General features: G+C 41.8%; 1 protein-coding gene across 2 annotated transcripts; it reads left to right on the top strand.

Moving 5' to 3' along the window:
• Positions 1-599: 599 nt before the first annotated feature.
• On the top strand, positions 600-16,358 carry hic1 (hypermethylated in cancer 1). 2 transcript variants are annotated; one of them, XM_022211221.2, is made up of 2 exons: positions 600-1,012; positions 7,237-16,358. In XM_022211221.2, exon 2 carries the CDS (start codon positions 7,254-7,256, stop codon positions 9,459-9,461), a length of 2,208 nt encoding a protein of 735 aa, XP_022066913.2. In that variant the 5' UTR covers positions 600-1,012; positions 7,237-7,253; the 3' UTR covers positions 9,462-16,358. The 2 variants fall into 2 exon arrangements, with proteins under 2 accessions (XP_022066913.2, XP_022066903.2); XM_022211211.2 differs by lacking the exon at positions 600-1,012 and adding an exon at positions 2,548-2,692.
• Positions 16,359-16,505: the final 147 nt, after the last annotated feature.

The raw sequence follows: 16,505 nt of genomic DNA, 5'->3' as shown, positions 1-16,505 counted from the left end.
TGTTCATTTTAAATGCAGAATTTTTATTTTTTTGAGTTTTTATTTTACTTTTAAATACGTGTTACTGTAAATTGGAATCATAGTCATCACTAAACATGATGTCAGTTGAGCTTAAATGCCTTTCATTTGCAATATTTTTGACATTTTAATCTATAATGAGGCTGATTTTCTGCACAACTTGTCAATATAATCGGATTATGGGTGACTGTGTGTTTTTCATATGATGATCCATAGCTGCCCCATACAATCCTTACAAAATCAATATATAAAGCAGTGAAATCAACTCCAACTAATGTAAATTTAATATGTCAAAGGATCAATAATATTATTAATTCAATAATAAAATCATACAATCCAACATTAGTGACAGAGAAGTACCAAATCTGTGGTTACTTTTGGGTATTTAAAGAACATTTTGCGATTGTTTTACATTTTAAAAGCATAATTTCTACTTGCTTGTCCACTGCTTTTACTTCTGAATGCCTGTTATTGTAACTATAAAAGATATTCATCACTGAACATTAACTCACTTGTACTTAAATACCTTTAATTTGCAGTATTTAAAAAAAAACATTTTGACCCACAATGAGGATGATTTTCTGTGCAACTTATCAATATAGCTGGTTAATGAGTGACTGTTTTCCATATGATGCTCCACAGCTGTCCCATCCATTTGCCCCCACATCACTGCGCACCACGTCTGCCCGGACAGGGCCTATGGGACTCGCTGCCATTGGGTGTCGCTGTGCGCGTAAAGTCTCAGCCGGCAGGTTTTGGTCCGACCGGACCCCAACACAGTCTGAAGTGTCAGATAGTCTTGTTAACACGTGAGAAATTCAGTGTGTGGAAGAGGGCGAAAGAGGGGGAAACCAGGGAGAGAGAGGACTGCGAAATTACGCGGAAGAGACGTTTTGAGAGAGAGCTGGACTCGGAGGGAACCGCGGAGATCTGAATGAGGGAATGCCGAAAAGGAGAGAAGACAGGCGGCCAGAGCACCAGACATGAGTTCGAGGTAAGACACGGGATAGGGCAGAGAGGCAGGGATGGCATCCAGGCAGACGTGTGATCAAAGTTTGAGTCAGAGTGAGAAGCTTTTAGTTGGACTACAGAGATGAGTTAATCCAGCTGTTTCATGCGTATTTTCGTTTTGAGACGATGGATGTAGCCAGAACTGACAAAGACATGTCCGGTCTGAAGCTTATCTAAAATACAATAACTTCGACTTATTTTTACTTTTACATTTCTGTTCTTGATATATGTAAATTCTTTATATAAATCATCCACAACAGCGCATGTCTCGTGTAAAAAGACGTTTCAGCTCCACATGAGTGCGTGAAATAGGACATAACCTTCGAATTTATAAATGCCGCATTCAATTAGATGCTTTAATAATTTATTTTAATGTTAAATAGGATGACTGTAAAGTTCTACTGCAGGAAAAGCTAAACAGATTTTTATTAGATTTTTTTATGCCAGCCAGAGTGCACATAGCGTGCTGTGTGTCATGGCACACAGCTGCATTTTCATTATTTATAATAACTGTGGTTTTATGACATCAATCTCACAAACCCGCACAAACCTGAATAGTTTTAAGTTGTCAGGGACGTTATTTAAATATAGCCAGAAAAAGGCCCTAATGTCGTTAAGGTTCCAGTTGTCAGGGAGCTTTTATCTGGCCATTTAAAGTCCACGTTCCATGACTGAGGGTTTCCACTCGTGAACAGGTGTTTTACCTGAGAAAAGGAGACAGAGAGGGAGGGAAAGTGCTTAAACCTCCTTTTAGTTTCCACATTACTAAACTCTTCTCTTTAAGGCTAATCTTCAGGCAATTTGTCTCAGGGGAGGTCTGAACGGAAGGAGAAAGACTTCAGTTTTAACAGTTTTCCTGATTTCCTTAATTAACCTCCAATAACAGAATACCTACACCAATACCTACACAATTATTTCCTTATTTACACCAGAAAAGCAAACACAAATTGTGAGTGAATTCGATTTAAAATTGATTTGAACGACACCTGAAATTGAAGAAGATAGTGTTTGTTGGGGAGTCTAATTTCCTCATCAAACTTTTTATTTCCTTCAACTTCTGTCCAAAGTTAAGGTGGGCAGGCTTATCATAAATATGCAACATATACGTATGTATACAATAGCTGCCTGTCTCTTTAAGGCGATGTGTTGAGAAGTTCAAGTCGGGGTCACTTCAAGTTCCTGCCCTCGATTTTACCTTTTAGTTTTATTGTAGACTGACATCACACGGGGCGCTAAAACACTTAAGGCGCACGGAGGCTCCATTATCAACCCGGTGCGCGTTATTGCTCCGTCTCTAAAATAACTAAGGAAATTACTACTAGAAAAAAACATAGCAGGAAAATGATGCTGGTCTAAGCACGTATTTTTTTTTTTTTAAATGTATCTTTTTTGTATAGGAGGGGATGAGACAGAGAGGAGAGGAGGGGCAGAGAGACAGAGGGAGAGGGAGGAAAGTGGGTGGGAGGACGGACCTAAGGAGCGAGAAGAAATTCATATCAATTAATAATCATAAAAAAAGAGCTGGCAGACGCTCTCGGAAAACTGGCATGGTTTTTGGAGGCTGGCAGTTCAAAGCTGAAACGTCAGATATGACTCCTAGAGACTGCTGAGATGATCATTAAGGGAGACTTAGATCGGATGGCAGAAGACATCGGGCATGCAGGTAGGAGCTGATATGCTTGTACACAGGCACCCAAACAAGAACAGGGGAAGAGTGACATTTAGTTTATTTTAGTCACTGAACTGCAGAGTGTATGCTGTCAGAAATTATTTTCTGAATTTTAAAATATTACTTTCAATTCTGCAGCTTTTTTTTTTTTTTTTTAAAAACTTCGATTTATTGCATTATTCATTTGATATGAGCAGGAAAGACTCCGCTTAGTCGTTTTTACGCACATAATTCAACTCGTTTGAAACGTCCTCCTTATTTGTTATTTTGAAAATAATTATGCGTAGAGAAAACATCTAAGCATTGTAAAATGTACTACTGATGTAAAAGTCTTCAGGCGATTTTAGAGACGTCAGAAAATCAGCAAAATGATTTAAAATATTTCGAGCAAAAAACAAGACGAGTCTCTGCAAAATTGGCATGAAAATTAAATGTATGACGCTCATGTTTATTAATTAAAAATGTTTTGAACTCACATTTGTTTAAAACGACGCATCAGCTTATTCAGTAGTCCTGTCCTGTTATAAGTATACTAAGGAAGCTGCTACAAAAGCATAAAAGTCCCTACTGGACGCCGTGCGTAATGGTGTGAGCACAGGTGAAGACAGACGCACTAGAGATTGTTTTATGGGTATTTGGATGGTTTTTTTTAGTGCATGAATTTCTAGTTTCCTCTGTACAAGCCGAGCTTTTATAAAGCTGCACGAAAAAATGATGCTTGTCAGTGCTGCTGACAGGTCTGAAACGGAGAGAGCTGCTATAAGAAACAGCTGTCTGTTACGCGTCAAAGTACAATGAGCTGAAAACGGCCCGTATGTGGAGGTGATTTAGAGTTTTTCGTGTGTGTATCGGAGATAAGCAGAAGTGAAGGATGTGGCTCTGCAGCTCAGAGAGACGGATTCACTCGTGATTCGGTTTACTGCACAATATTTGAAGCGCAGAGTCAAGCCGATTAGAGAGAACGGGTCTTCTCGGCGACACAGTCAGCAGACTCACATATTAGAGAGTGACAATGAAGTTCTGAACTTCAAATCTTGAAAAGAAAACACAAGAAAAAACTTTTTAAATAGTACATTTTGTGAATTTAATTTTCCAATACATGTAAAATCCATCCAGCATTAATGTTTAGGGGGCAGAAATTCCACGTTAAAATGGAACGATTTGCGTAAAAACCTGCAAAAATGTTTTAATGATTCTAATGTAAAATTGTTTACTCACTCTATTTTAAAATGAGGAGAAGAGTGGATTTTTATAGCATGTTGTTTTTTATGGTTGCCTTGTTTGAATAAACTTTGTGAACTGAGTTCCCATCGAGATGAAGAAGCTCTGCCACTCTCATCTCTATCAGTACTTTGTAAACGTGTCATGATTGTTACATGCGCGATTACAGTAATCAAACAGGAACCTGACTGACTCTCCATGATGTTTGCTGATCTCTCTAAAAATCCGTTTCCCAATCTGTAGCAGTTTTTTCTGATTTAAATGCAAAACTAGAAAACTGTTTGCCTCCTGTGAGTCACAAAGATATGGCAGGACAAATAGAGTTGGATTAAATAAAAACTACAGTGAAAAATTGCCTTTGCAAATTTACACTGACTTGCAGCAGTGTCTCATAAATTGAACATGGTCAAATGGATTCTAAAATAAACAAGGCTACATGAGCATGGGCAGCAAATTGAAATGAAAGAAAATAAAGTGTCAACACAACGTTTTAAGCAGATGTCTGGCGTGTTTATGTGACTGAGGCTGAACGTGGAGGTAGGAAGTTTAGTCTTCTGCTTCACCCCAAACCACAAAAGTGACAAAACAGACAAAGCACAGGGACGATGAATATTAATCTAATGCAAATAAGTGAACTCCATCACCGTAAACTACATCACCGTCGTCAGAGTTTCCCCAACATGTTGACGGGTCATTAAAAAAGAAGGCTATCAGATGAAAACAGCCCTGCATCCCACAGGGACCCAAGTCTCTGAGGCGACTGTGCTTGTATGTGCAACCTGGAGGAATAATTTAATTTAGCATGTTTGACAGAGAGAAACCAACAAAAGAAGCTGTAGTGAAGACTCTGGATGTGTTTAAAAGGGCTTTTATATGTTGCTGATTTAGTTTAAGATATGTTCTCTGGCTTGATATCATTGCAATCACAGATGACTTCCGAACAGGATGCATTGAGCTTACACATGACTTTGAGATCAAGACTTTTAAAATACATGTTTTACTGTGGTGTTTCACTTAATGTCACATTAAACAGTGAGTTCAGATATTTTCAAAGGCAGGCTTCTCAACTGACTCAAACAGAACAGGAAAACAAACTGTCTTGATGGGAAACCCACAGTCACCTTGTCAGTTATCACCAAAAATATTTGCGCATCGCAGGTGCACTAAAATGTTGCCGTGTGCATTATGTTTTTTTGTGCAGCACAGGCTCTTTTTAAAAAAAATGTGGGTTAAGATGTACTACGTGTGCAAAATTCTGTCATCGTAAATCAGGATGTAAAGAAGTGTTCTGCTTGAAAACAACATGACTCTGTAAACCGCATACGAGCGAGAATGCACACTTACTGTATTTCTGTGAGTATGTGTTACCACGCTCCGCACCGTATGCACTGAACGCACTGGAAGCTGTAGAAGTTATTCAGCTTATGGAAGTGCTTGGCTTATTGCTCATGTCACACATATTCCTAAACATGTTTGATCTGACGGACGTGGAAATTTATAGTAAAACATGGCCGGTGAGTAATCAGAACCAGGCAGACTAAAAAACCAGAGGTGGAAACACTTTAGATGACAACTGGGGACACGATGCAGCGTGAACCCATCTAAACCTGCCATTCCTGCCTTCATAATTAGCTGATTTACATTTATTTTTTGTTATTCATGGTCTTATAAAATAGGACACAAGTAAGAACCATTTAAAATAAAAATCTACATGGAATATTTCTTTTTAAAATATTTGACATTAAGAGATATTTTCCTACCTGATTGATGACTCTTCAATGCATGATTACTGCCTGGATGTCATTTTGACTTTTCATTTTCCATTTCATCAGTGATGACATTTCTTTCTAACGTTTCAGGCCTCATTCTGAACGTGCATTTATAAAAATACGCTGCTCAAATCGTACCAAGGAATGCCCATCAGTTTTAGGAACACTCAGTTCTAGCAGTGGAAAACTGTAAGAGAACAAAAGCGACTCATTAGATCTCGTTCAGGATTCTTTGGAATTCCTTTTTCACTCGTATGTCAGTTTTTGTTTTAGCAATTCATACTTCCCTATTCTTATGCTGAGCGAGTACACTGAATGAAATAAACAAGAAGTGAATGAGCTGGTGTCAGGAAGACTGCGATCAGACAGATGACATGATATTTATTTAGCTGCTTGTTTCCCATCAGTGAGACTAAGCCCTTAGGGACAGTTTGAGTCGTTTAATCTCATAAGTAAACTATCCTCAGATGCCACTGATTGAACAATACACGGCGTTTCATGCATGCAGCTGATACAGTTTATATTGGGCTTGATGGAACAATTAGTGTTGATATCTGAGTGTGTGTGTGTGTGTGTGTGTGTGTGTGTGTGTGTGTGTGTGTGTGTGTGTGTGTGTGTGTGTGTGTGTGTGCGCGCGCAGTGGATCCCTGGAGCATATCTCAATGTAAAGTATTGAACCATCCACTGTTGATTTACATCCTGCGAGCGCCGTGTTCCTTATATGACTGAGCAGAGAGGCGAGCTGAGAGTCTTATCTTTTTTTGGACGTGTCCTTCCCCCCACAGGTTTATACCTGCTGTTCATCACCACCAGTGAAACATTCATCCCTTGCTTTGTTTAAAAACTCGGCACAGCACTTCTGGAATACTTTATCAGGAAGCCAGCAATTACAAAATATATATCTGTGGTTGTCTAACATTAGCTCTTTCTCTCTTTTTGCTCACTGCAGGGGAAGTGAATGCACAGAGTTGAGTTTCTGATAATGAGAAAACCAGTGCAGCCGCTCACCTTTAGCAAAAGTTCACTTTAACTGACTGGCCTTCGTGTGCACTTCCCACACATCACTTCTGCACTTTGTATTTGCTTCATCAAGTGGACTCTAATAATTAAACCTACGTCATTGTGTAAATATTTAATTCATGACTTAAAAAAGTAATTAGTAAACAAGGCAACAAATTGAAGTAATAAAACTATAATTATGAGTTTGCATTAGGATGCATGAAAATGAAGTGCTGTGTTGTCTTTTAAAAGAAAATCTGTTATTATTAATTAATCCTCATAAATGGATCCACATGCAAAACCTATTTTTGTTTCCATTATTACTCTGACAATTTTCTTTAATGACTTTTTACCTTTATGTTGGCAGTCAGAGCTTTTGGCTTCTCAATTACTTTCTGATATAATCTGATGTGTGAATCATAACTTTTTATAGAATTCTTTCATAAAATACATCAATAAGCTTCCCTGTGGTGCAGAAAATTACACGTTAATTGAGTTTTTGGTGACCTGAAATGCTGCATGACATTTTACAGATATCTGTTGTTGCAGGTGGCGGACTGAAGACAATGCTGGATGCCATGGAAGTTCCAAGTCATGCTAGGGATCTCCTCCTGCAGCTCAACAGCCAGCGCACCAAGGGCTTCCTGTGTGATGTTATCATTGTGGTGCAGAACGCCCTCTTCAGAGCTCACAAGAACATTTTGGCTGCCAGCAGCCTCTACTTGAAGTCTTTGGTGGTCCATGACAATCTCATCAACCTCGACCACGAGATGGTGAGTCCAGGGGTCTTCAGGGTCATTCTGGACTACATCTACACAGGCCGCCTTAGCGAGGGAGACCCCACTTCCCCCACTGAGCCCAATTTAGGGGCTGTCTTGGCTGCAGCCAGCTACCTACAACTGCTCGACTTAGTGGCTTTGTGCAAAAAGAAGCTGAGGAGAAATGGCAAGTACCCTCCCCGCCCAGGCCCTGCATTTCTACCCTATGCAAAGATGGGACCCAATAGTATGGGTTTAGGGAGTGGTGGCAGGTATAGGATTTCTACTCCTGTCATTCAGTCATGTCCTCCAGGAGGAATTTTGAATAACCATGCACCCCGAGCACCACCACTAGAGGAGCTGGTTCCCCATCGACTAGCCATCCATACTGGGGAGTTGTATGCTCCCACCTCCACCCAGGGCTCTCAGGTGTTCCCGTCCCTGCAGTCAGCTCTGCCCGCCCAGCTTGGCCGCTCGGCCCATTCTGAGAGGAACTGCTCTCCCAACTTTGGGCTTGATCTCTCCAAGAAGAGCCCCACCTCCCAGTCTCAGCTCACACCCTCTCAAACGCATCTGGCAAACACTCACAACGATGAGGAGCGAGATGGGACTCTGAGCGGCCGCACGAGTCCCATGCAGGGGACGAATGGCAGGGCCTTCCCCTCAGAAAAAATGGAGTCAACTGATCAGACAGGCTCCCTCACTCCTCCAGCTTTCCCCCATCTCAACCAGCCTCTAGGCCCCCACCTCCCCCACCTGATTCGTTCGGGCTCCCAGGGGACAGACCGCTACCCATGCCCACCCAGCCCCGACACCCCGACAGAAGGCGGAGAGGCGGGCAGAGAAATTGGCAACATCTACCGCTGGGTGAAACACGAGCCACTGTCGTACACAGGTGAAGATGAGGATGAGGATGAGGATGAAGAGGAAGGTGGTGAAAATGGAGATCAGCATCACAACCATCACAAGACCGGGGAGGAGAGTGAAGGAGCAGATGATAAGAGTGGTTCGGGCACCGAGGAGACAGGCAGCAGCGAGGGCCGTCCGTCTCCTTCTGGACCAATGGGGAGGTTCCACATGCCGTATGAGCCGGAGAGCTTTGGAGACAATCTGTATGTCTGCATCCCCTGTGACAAAGGCTTCCCGAGCTCAGAGCAGCTCAATGCACACGTGGAGACGCACACAGAGGAGGAGCTGTATGGCAACTCTGGTGGGGAGATGGGAAACAGCAATAACAGCAGCTCCAAAAACATGAGCAGCAACACAAATGGTTATGGGAGCCTCAACAGCAGCAACGTTCTGAACAGTCTGCCCCACCTGGAGACCAAGTCCGGCCAGGGACTGAACTCAGGGGGCATCGGGGAGATGATCCGACCATACCGCTGCTCCAGCTGTGAAAAGTCCTACAAAGATCCAGCCACTCTGCGCCAACATGAGAAGACCCACTGGCTGACACGGCCTTACCCCTGCAGCATCTGTGGCAAGAAGTTCACACAGCGCGGCACCATGACACGCCACATGCGCAGCCACCTGGGCCTTAAACCTTTCGCCTGCGACTCCTGCGGCATGCGTTTCACACGTCAGTACCGTCTCACTGAGCACATGCGCATCCACTCTGGGGAGAAGCCGTATGAATGTCAGGTGTGTGGGGGAAAGTTCGCACAGCAGCGCAACCTCATCAGCCACATGAAGATGCACAGCGGTGGAGGGACGGCAGGGGGCCTGACCACAGATGGGAAAGTGAAGCTGGACTTTGCAGAGGGCATCTATCCTCTGAGTAAATACACAGCGGAGCACCTGGGCCTGAAGCAGGAGAAAGCCAATGAGCTGCTCATCCAAGCGCAGCAGCAACTGGTAGCCGATGCGAAGGCCATAGAGAGTTTGTACCCGCTCTCCAAGCTGGCCTCGGAGCACCTGGGCCTCACCCACGACAAGATGGATATCCTGGGGCAATCCCTGCCTCCTCCACAGGCCCTCTCTGATGCCCGCACCATTGACCGCTACTCACCCTGCTAAGACACATAACATGTATAAATGGCAATCACCAATAGGTCTGTGTGCACACAATTTGCAGTATTCTAAAGCCATTCACCTCAACTCAATATCTCCTCTGCACCTCAGACTCAGGCCAAAAGGAGTTGGTCTGCTAATGCACACCAAAATGTGTAGACTGTAAGTGCCTTCCTATGCATCTAATGTATCTTAAAGTGCTCCTTCATAAAGGAACTTTGTGCTATTACGTGACCAAGGGACACTCACTTTAAGTACAGTATTTATGTACAGTGTATGCAAAGAAACTTTTCTTTAAAAAAAAATCCAGCCATTGAGCCAAAGTGACAAATTGAAAACCAAAATGAAATTGTTTTTTATTTATTTTTGTACTATGGGAAATCCAAAGAAAAACTGTTGCAAGGAAAAACTTTGCAATCCGACCCCAAACCTGTGTACTATTCATCTTTGTACAAAAACAAATGAAAAAGCACAGAAGGACAATATTCAGGGTTCGTCCAGACCTGAGCAGAACTTTCGACATATGAATAAGCCAACTCACCTGGACTTTAAAGTAATGGGAGTATCTGTTTTTTTCTTATTTCTTTTTTTTTTTTAACTTTTCTGTTTTTGGGGTACTGGACAATTTATGTATCTCGCTCTCCAGCTTCTCCCATCATGTGAAATGACTGAATGATAATAGCTATTGCCTCAGCATTTCAGTAAAGTCTCTTGTGCTCTGTTTCCTCCTCAAGTTTTTTTTTTTTTTTTTTTGGTTTTTAAGTACCCCACTCCCCTGCATATTTGTGTGGATAAAGGCTCAGGCTATGTGACAGTAATGGTAGCTGAATCAGCCTTACACTTTCAACCGTCCTTGAGCTTAAAAACTTCCCTTGCAGTTGAATGAACGTCCCTCAGCTTTTGGTTGTTGTTGAGATGCAGCTAGCACGGCCCTGTGATCTCATAACTGGGACAAGATTGCACATACCCAACTGATGACACACTAAATCCCTGGTCATGACGAGTGTAGCTTCAACTCGTGGTGTAGACGAATCATGGGTGTTGCCTTTCACATTGTGTAATATTTACAATCGTGGATGCAGCTGAGGAGAGAGGCAGGCACCGGGACGGAGCTCATGACACAGAAATATGTCATTTACTGTCAGGAGCAAGTGGTCTATTCATAGCAGTCTGATGATTAATGGTGGAGTTTGTCATGAGTCTTGTTGAACGCCACTCTGCTCCACTGTCCGGCTTCTCATCTGACCTCCCTCCCCTGTAGTCTGTTGACTGGGAGCCTGCTACTGTTGACAGGCCAAAGTGAGCGCTGCATCCAGCCCTTTGCCTTCACAGCACTCCACACACCGGATGCATATAGGCTCCCTCTTCCCACACACACACACACACACACACACACACACACACACATAGCGAGCTGCTAATCTGTCAGCGATATGAACACAAGTAGGGGTTTGTGGGTCTTCCTCAGAAGCCAGCGGGTGAACAGCGCTCCCCAGCTGCTGCGCCTCAGTAATCCCTGTGAAATCTCACTTTCTCCTGGACAATTCGCACTGCTTGCCGGCATGATGTCCCATTTCATGCCTGCCATCTTGCTCCTCTGATCCACTTATTAACATCACATCCCAGCCTAGCAAATAGTCCTGCCTCTCTTCTCCGCTGGTATCAAATGTGGAAACAAAGAGTGACATATTTTATGTGTTGGCTGACCAGCAGCTCCTCCAGCTTGAAAAAAAAAAAAAGAGCACTTAAAGGTTGCAGGTTGAAGGCACATTCTTGTCTTTAAATCTTCATTCCAAAGAACATGTTAGCCTTTTATTTTCTTTGTTTCTTTTCCCCCCCCACTTTTTCTAGTCCTTCATTCAGATTGTTTGACCACTATAGTGCCAATGCCAACCTCAGTGGGTGAATGTGAAGACTAAAGCCATACATACACTGTGATAGACGTAGTGAATCTTAAAGGCTTAAAAAATACAATGTGCCTAACTTTTGCAACTGTTTTTTTTTAAATGTAACAATAATTTAAGGGCTTCTTTTCTGTAGCATATGATCATATCAAACATGTTGTTTCTTGTCACTTACTTTTCTTTACTTCATTTTAATTTGAACTGAAAGCAGCGCACGTGAAACTGGTGCTTACCTCAGGACTGAACCCAGCATGGGGATGCTAAGCTTTTGTAAACCTTAGATCAACAATATCAACACACATACATGCACACACACTCACATACACACACACTTTTGTAAAATTGTCTTACTAACAGGGCAGTTGTCCTGTGTTAAACCTGTGGTTATTTCTGTGTTTATACATTTCTTGTTGCAGTTTTATGGTGGAGAGATAATATGTGATATTAACATTTTTTTTGTTTTTATTTGTACTATGCGGTATACATTTTCTATTGTGTTGTCCTCAAAGAGGCTTTTGTCAGTCTGACCCTTGTTCAAACGTAAGGCTAAGTCATTTTGGTAGTACCTTAAGTGTTTTTGTGAATTTCTGATCCACAGTTTAGTCAGTAGCATGGCATTGATCTTTGGTTTTAACCACACATACAGTAAAATCTGGGTGACAAGTGTTGCATTTTGAAATCTCTCTTTGCTCACAAGACATGATGCATTAATCTTACTTCCTTAAACAGACTAGCAGTTCAGTATGAAAACTACCCTCGTATTGTTCGGCCCCTTGTCTCCAGAGGTTAGTGAACTTTTGACAAGAGTCAGATGGCAGTTGTACATACACACAACCACGCAGGAAGCCAGCATGTTTTTGGTCAGTGCTTCAAGTTTGGAGATTCTTAGCTCTGCGACAAGAAAAGAAAAAAAAAATAGCTCAAATGAAACTTTGGTAGTAAGAACTTGATCCTCACACATGTGTATACGTGTTAAAACAGGCGGATGTCAGTCGTGGGAATTTCAGTCACCTCATTCTCTCCGATTTAGAAGCTGAAATGAAAACGTGTCTCCACATTTTCCTTGCCAAACACCATTAAAATAACACCAAGTGTTTCCACTGTCACTTCAAATCTGTGCGAGAGGGAAGAGAAAGATAATGCTTGAAGATTTCAGAAGGATGTGCGCTTTGAAATTTGCTTAACTGCATTAATGCGTCTGACAGAGGAGGAGGAGGAGGAGGAGGAAGGGTCGTGTATCTACAGAAAGGGAAGCATTTGCTTGTCTGTTTGTGTATCGCTATGCTATTTGAGCATATGAAGGGCTGCTAATGCATGCCCTGGGAATAGGGCTGGTGTGAAGGAGAAGCGCTGAGGAGCAGGAAGTGAACTTTTGGCTGGTGTGTTGTGCTGAGCAGGATGTGCCGTGTGTTTCTGCTCAGAGGCAGATAGAGAGACGGAGAATGGGGAGGGAGAGGAGCAGGGAGAGCACAGCGGGGTGGACGCGAGCCATTGTCTCAGTATGAAAGCCTGTTTCGTACTTCTAAAACCTTCCATTCAGAAAACAAGTAGACTGTATCTTCTCTTTTCCTTCCCTTTATTGCTCTTTGGGAATAAACTTCTGCTCAGTATCACGGTGATACAACATTGTGGGCTTTCAAGGGCTGCATGGTGAGCTGCTCAGACATTTTGTTACAATCTGAGGATGTTGTGGATTCAAAGCTTTATTATTTCACGATAGTTAATCTATATTTCATCCATAATTAGTATGAAAAGCCTAGAAAATGTAACGTAAATCATTTTTTTAAAAACTGGCAGTATTTCTTTTGCTCTGTGGTTGTTTCACTTAGTCAAATTAGAGGAGTCTTGTTTCAATTTACTGATGTAGCCACTCACCCCGTGAACTTTTATGCCATTTGCCTTTGTTAATGTTATTTATTTGACACACAAAGCCAGAAAATCACTCATTGCCACCAAAGTGGTTTGGATGAGTATGTTATTTAAGTAGGCACTTAAAACAGTTTATTAGTTACATTAATTAAAATCTTAAGAAAGGAATGGATGCAAATATTAGTGCAGTAGCATAAACCACCAACAATGAGATGTGGGTTGATTTCTTTTTCAAACATTTTTGGCCATTTCACTCCTCTCTCATGTTATGGCAACCATCCCAGGCCTGTAACTTTTTTAACACTAACAATATAGAAGTCAAAAAAAAGGGGGGGCCTGGATGAGTTCCAGCAGCACTTTGCAGACCAAAAAAGGGTTTAGGTTTAATGTTCAAAAATGCAAAGCATGCCTTTAAGCTTTATACCAGCGGCAGCAGCAGGCCCAAGGTCACCTATGTGACTGTGACAGGCTGCGCAGTCCTGAAGAGTCTGCAGTCATGTCGCCGTTTGACATTTATTGTATTTCACAGTGTGTGCCAAAAAGACTGAAGCACTTAGCAGACGTCGCGGATGCTCGAAAACAAAACTCAGCGACAATCTTTGTAGTTTTCATTAGTTGCATTGTCGAGTTAAGCTTCTTACCAGCTTTGACTTGTTCCGAAAGCCGTCCAATATGTGGCTAATCATTAAAGCGCAGCGCAGAGAGGTCACTGCTGTCGAATGTACATATTTCTTTTTATGAGGACTCATGTTTAAATGTAAGCTACAGGCAAATCATACCAATAATCAATTGACTCTTCAGTCAGCTAATGCAAATGTGCCTTCAGCAACACAAGTAAGTCTTGCAATAATTTGTATGAGTGAATCAGCGCGAGGTTTTCTGATGTGTCCGCAAAGTGCACCTGTCCATCTGCATGTCTGGATGCTTTCCCACAGTGTAGCAGGGTGAAGTACAAGGGAGATATTTGACACTTTCAAGAGTCTTTATTACAAGCAGCTGCTTTAGATTTATTCCTCTGAACGGCACTTTTCTGGAAAAATCATTGTATTGTGATTTTTTATTACTCTTGTGATCCCCTAGAAAGTCCCACAATTGCCTCTGCTTCGGGCACTTTGCTTCCTTTTAGCGTTCCTCCTCTTCCTCCCTTGGCTGCTCTCGTTCACCGCCCTCGTCCCCTCAAAGCACAGCTTCCCTCTTCACCTCTCTCTGTGCCTTCTCTCCTCTTACACTTAACACAAACCGCTGACCCACAGCGCCCGCTGCCTCCCCTCCTTCTCCCATGATCCACTTACTTCCAGCTGTTTTTCATGCTGAAGAAGACAGTTGTCTAAATGTTTATGTGAAGAGCTACTTTCTTTTTCTTTAAGCCCTGATCAATTTCCAAAATGAACTTTGTGGCATGTGTTAAAATACAGCAGATGATGGGCCAAAGGCAAAAAAATCTGACATCGTTGTTGTATTCTGATCCCCAAGCCAAGAAACGGCTTACAAAGGGGAGATTAAAGACAGCATATTGTTGTAGAGGAAATGCAGAATAATGTGAGGGGAAATGTTCAGGGAAAATATGCTCAGAAAGATGCCAGTAAAGTAAACATGTATGAAATTGCACAATTGAGTGGGGCCTCGGCTGCACCAGCCAAGTCATGCGCTGGGATGGAGAGAACAAGTAAGGGAGAAGGGTTGTGAGGAAAAGAACCAGAAACAGAGAGAAAAATAGCTTGTGCTTGATAGTCATAACCTTCAGTAAATAACAAAGGAAAACTGGCTGCTTTGTGTGTCTGTTCACCTCTTCTTTCCACCCGTCAGTGAGCTTACTGTTTAAATTTCCTCTTTTGGCAAATTACCTTGTGAGGACTTTTTTTTTTTTTGCATTTTCATTGTTGATTGCTGCAGGTCATTGTCAGGTTTTTAGTATTAACGTTCATGTCAGTGTGCTCTCTGAGATGACATCCTCCTTCCAGACGTGACAATTATCACCCAATCAGCACATGACCCACAGAAGCTTCTTTGTAGCTGAACAGCGAGGGGGGGTGGGGGGTGGGGTTGTATCTCTGCTTCTTTCTCTACCTTGAACACATACAGAGCAGACTGAGCGGACTCCTGGCTTGAATCTTTTCTTTTTTTCGTTTACAGTGTGCAACTTCTGCTCCGGGAGTTTAAATTCGAAGACAAACAAAAGAGCAAGGACAAAACAAGCAGGAATTCGGAGGAGTGAAAGTTTAGTCAGGGAGAATATTTGATTGTATATCTCTCGAGCACACTCATGCAGACACACACATAAACACACAGCTGGATGGCAGACCGCTGCTCCAGATTAGGTCAGATTTAATTAGGCTGCCCTGCTTTGTTTGGAGTGTCGCTTCTTGTAGAAAAAGCCATTTTTAAAAGAAAAAGGCGATTCCACTGACGGCTTCCACTCGACGAACCGGTGCCAAAATGTTACAGAGCCTCAGGGTAATCTCTCACACACTTACACACACGGGAGTCTATTTTGGTTGTGGAAAAAGTTGATGTGTAGAAATGATGGATTATGATCTAATGAAGATCACTCTGACTGTTTTGAGGTGGTTTTACCCGACTGTGGTTCAGGGATAAGAAAGTTCAGCAGCATGACAGACCGCCACGCAGACAGCAGTAGTTGTGAATGGATGGAAAAACACATGACAGAATACATGCATCAGAAATTCACTATGGAAATGCAATTTTTCAGTGGAAGTCGGGATCTTATTTCAGCAGATGTGCACAAAACATCAACAGTGTTCAGCATTTTGTTTTGTGGTTTTACAGCAGTTTATACCATAAAGACAATTAAAAACAATACTTTAAACCAAACAGTATTTTTTATTTTCTTTTTGCATTCTCTGCTTTTCAGTGTCAATATAGATTTTACTTTGCTTTAGTGAAATGAATGTATTTATTGCATGTCAAAAAATGTTTTATAGTTAATTTTTTGTGTAAATTTCAATTGTGGGTTTTTATAATAATTTCATTTAATTATGGTGTCTTGATAAAAATCATGTTGATAAGGCTTTTATTTTTATTAAAAGCCAATGTGAAAAATGTCATGTTTTTTGTGTTTGTTACTATACTCAAAATCAACTTGGCAATAAAAATGAATTGCATAATGGAATTACAAGGAAATGTGTCAAATTATTTCATTTAGACTTTTTTAGACATCCATCTCAAATGAAAATTATTATATATACAATAAGACATAGATATAAATCTCTTGTACACAAGCAGTCCATTTAAATACTTTCTCAACATCTGATTTAAT

This window comes from Acanthochromis polyacanthus, chromosome 13, assembly GCF_021347895.1.
Source record: "Acanthochromis polyacanthus isolate Apoly-LR-REF ecotype Palm Island chromosome 13, KAUST_Apoly_ChrSc, whole genome shotgun sequence".
In the NCBI taxonomy this organism is placed as follows: Eukaryota; Metazoa; Chordata; class Actinopteri; family Pomacentridae; genus Acanthochromis; species Acanthochromis polyacanthus.
This window is presented reverse-complemented; position numbering and strand designations above follow the sequence as displayed.

Excerpts from the sequence above, each read along its gene's own strand:
- hic1 (XM_022211211.2), top strand. The coding sequence starts at position 2,641 with ATGATCATTAAGGGAGACTTAGATCGGATGGCAGAAGACATCGGGCAT. Across the intron at positions 2,693-7,236 it reads AGAAGACATCGGGCATGCAG|GTGGCGGACTGAAGACAATG; the intron begins GTAGGAGCTGAT and ends CTGTTGTTGCAG.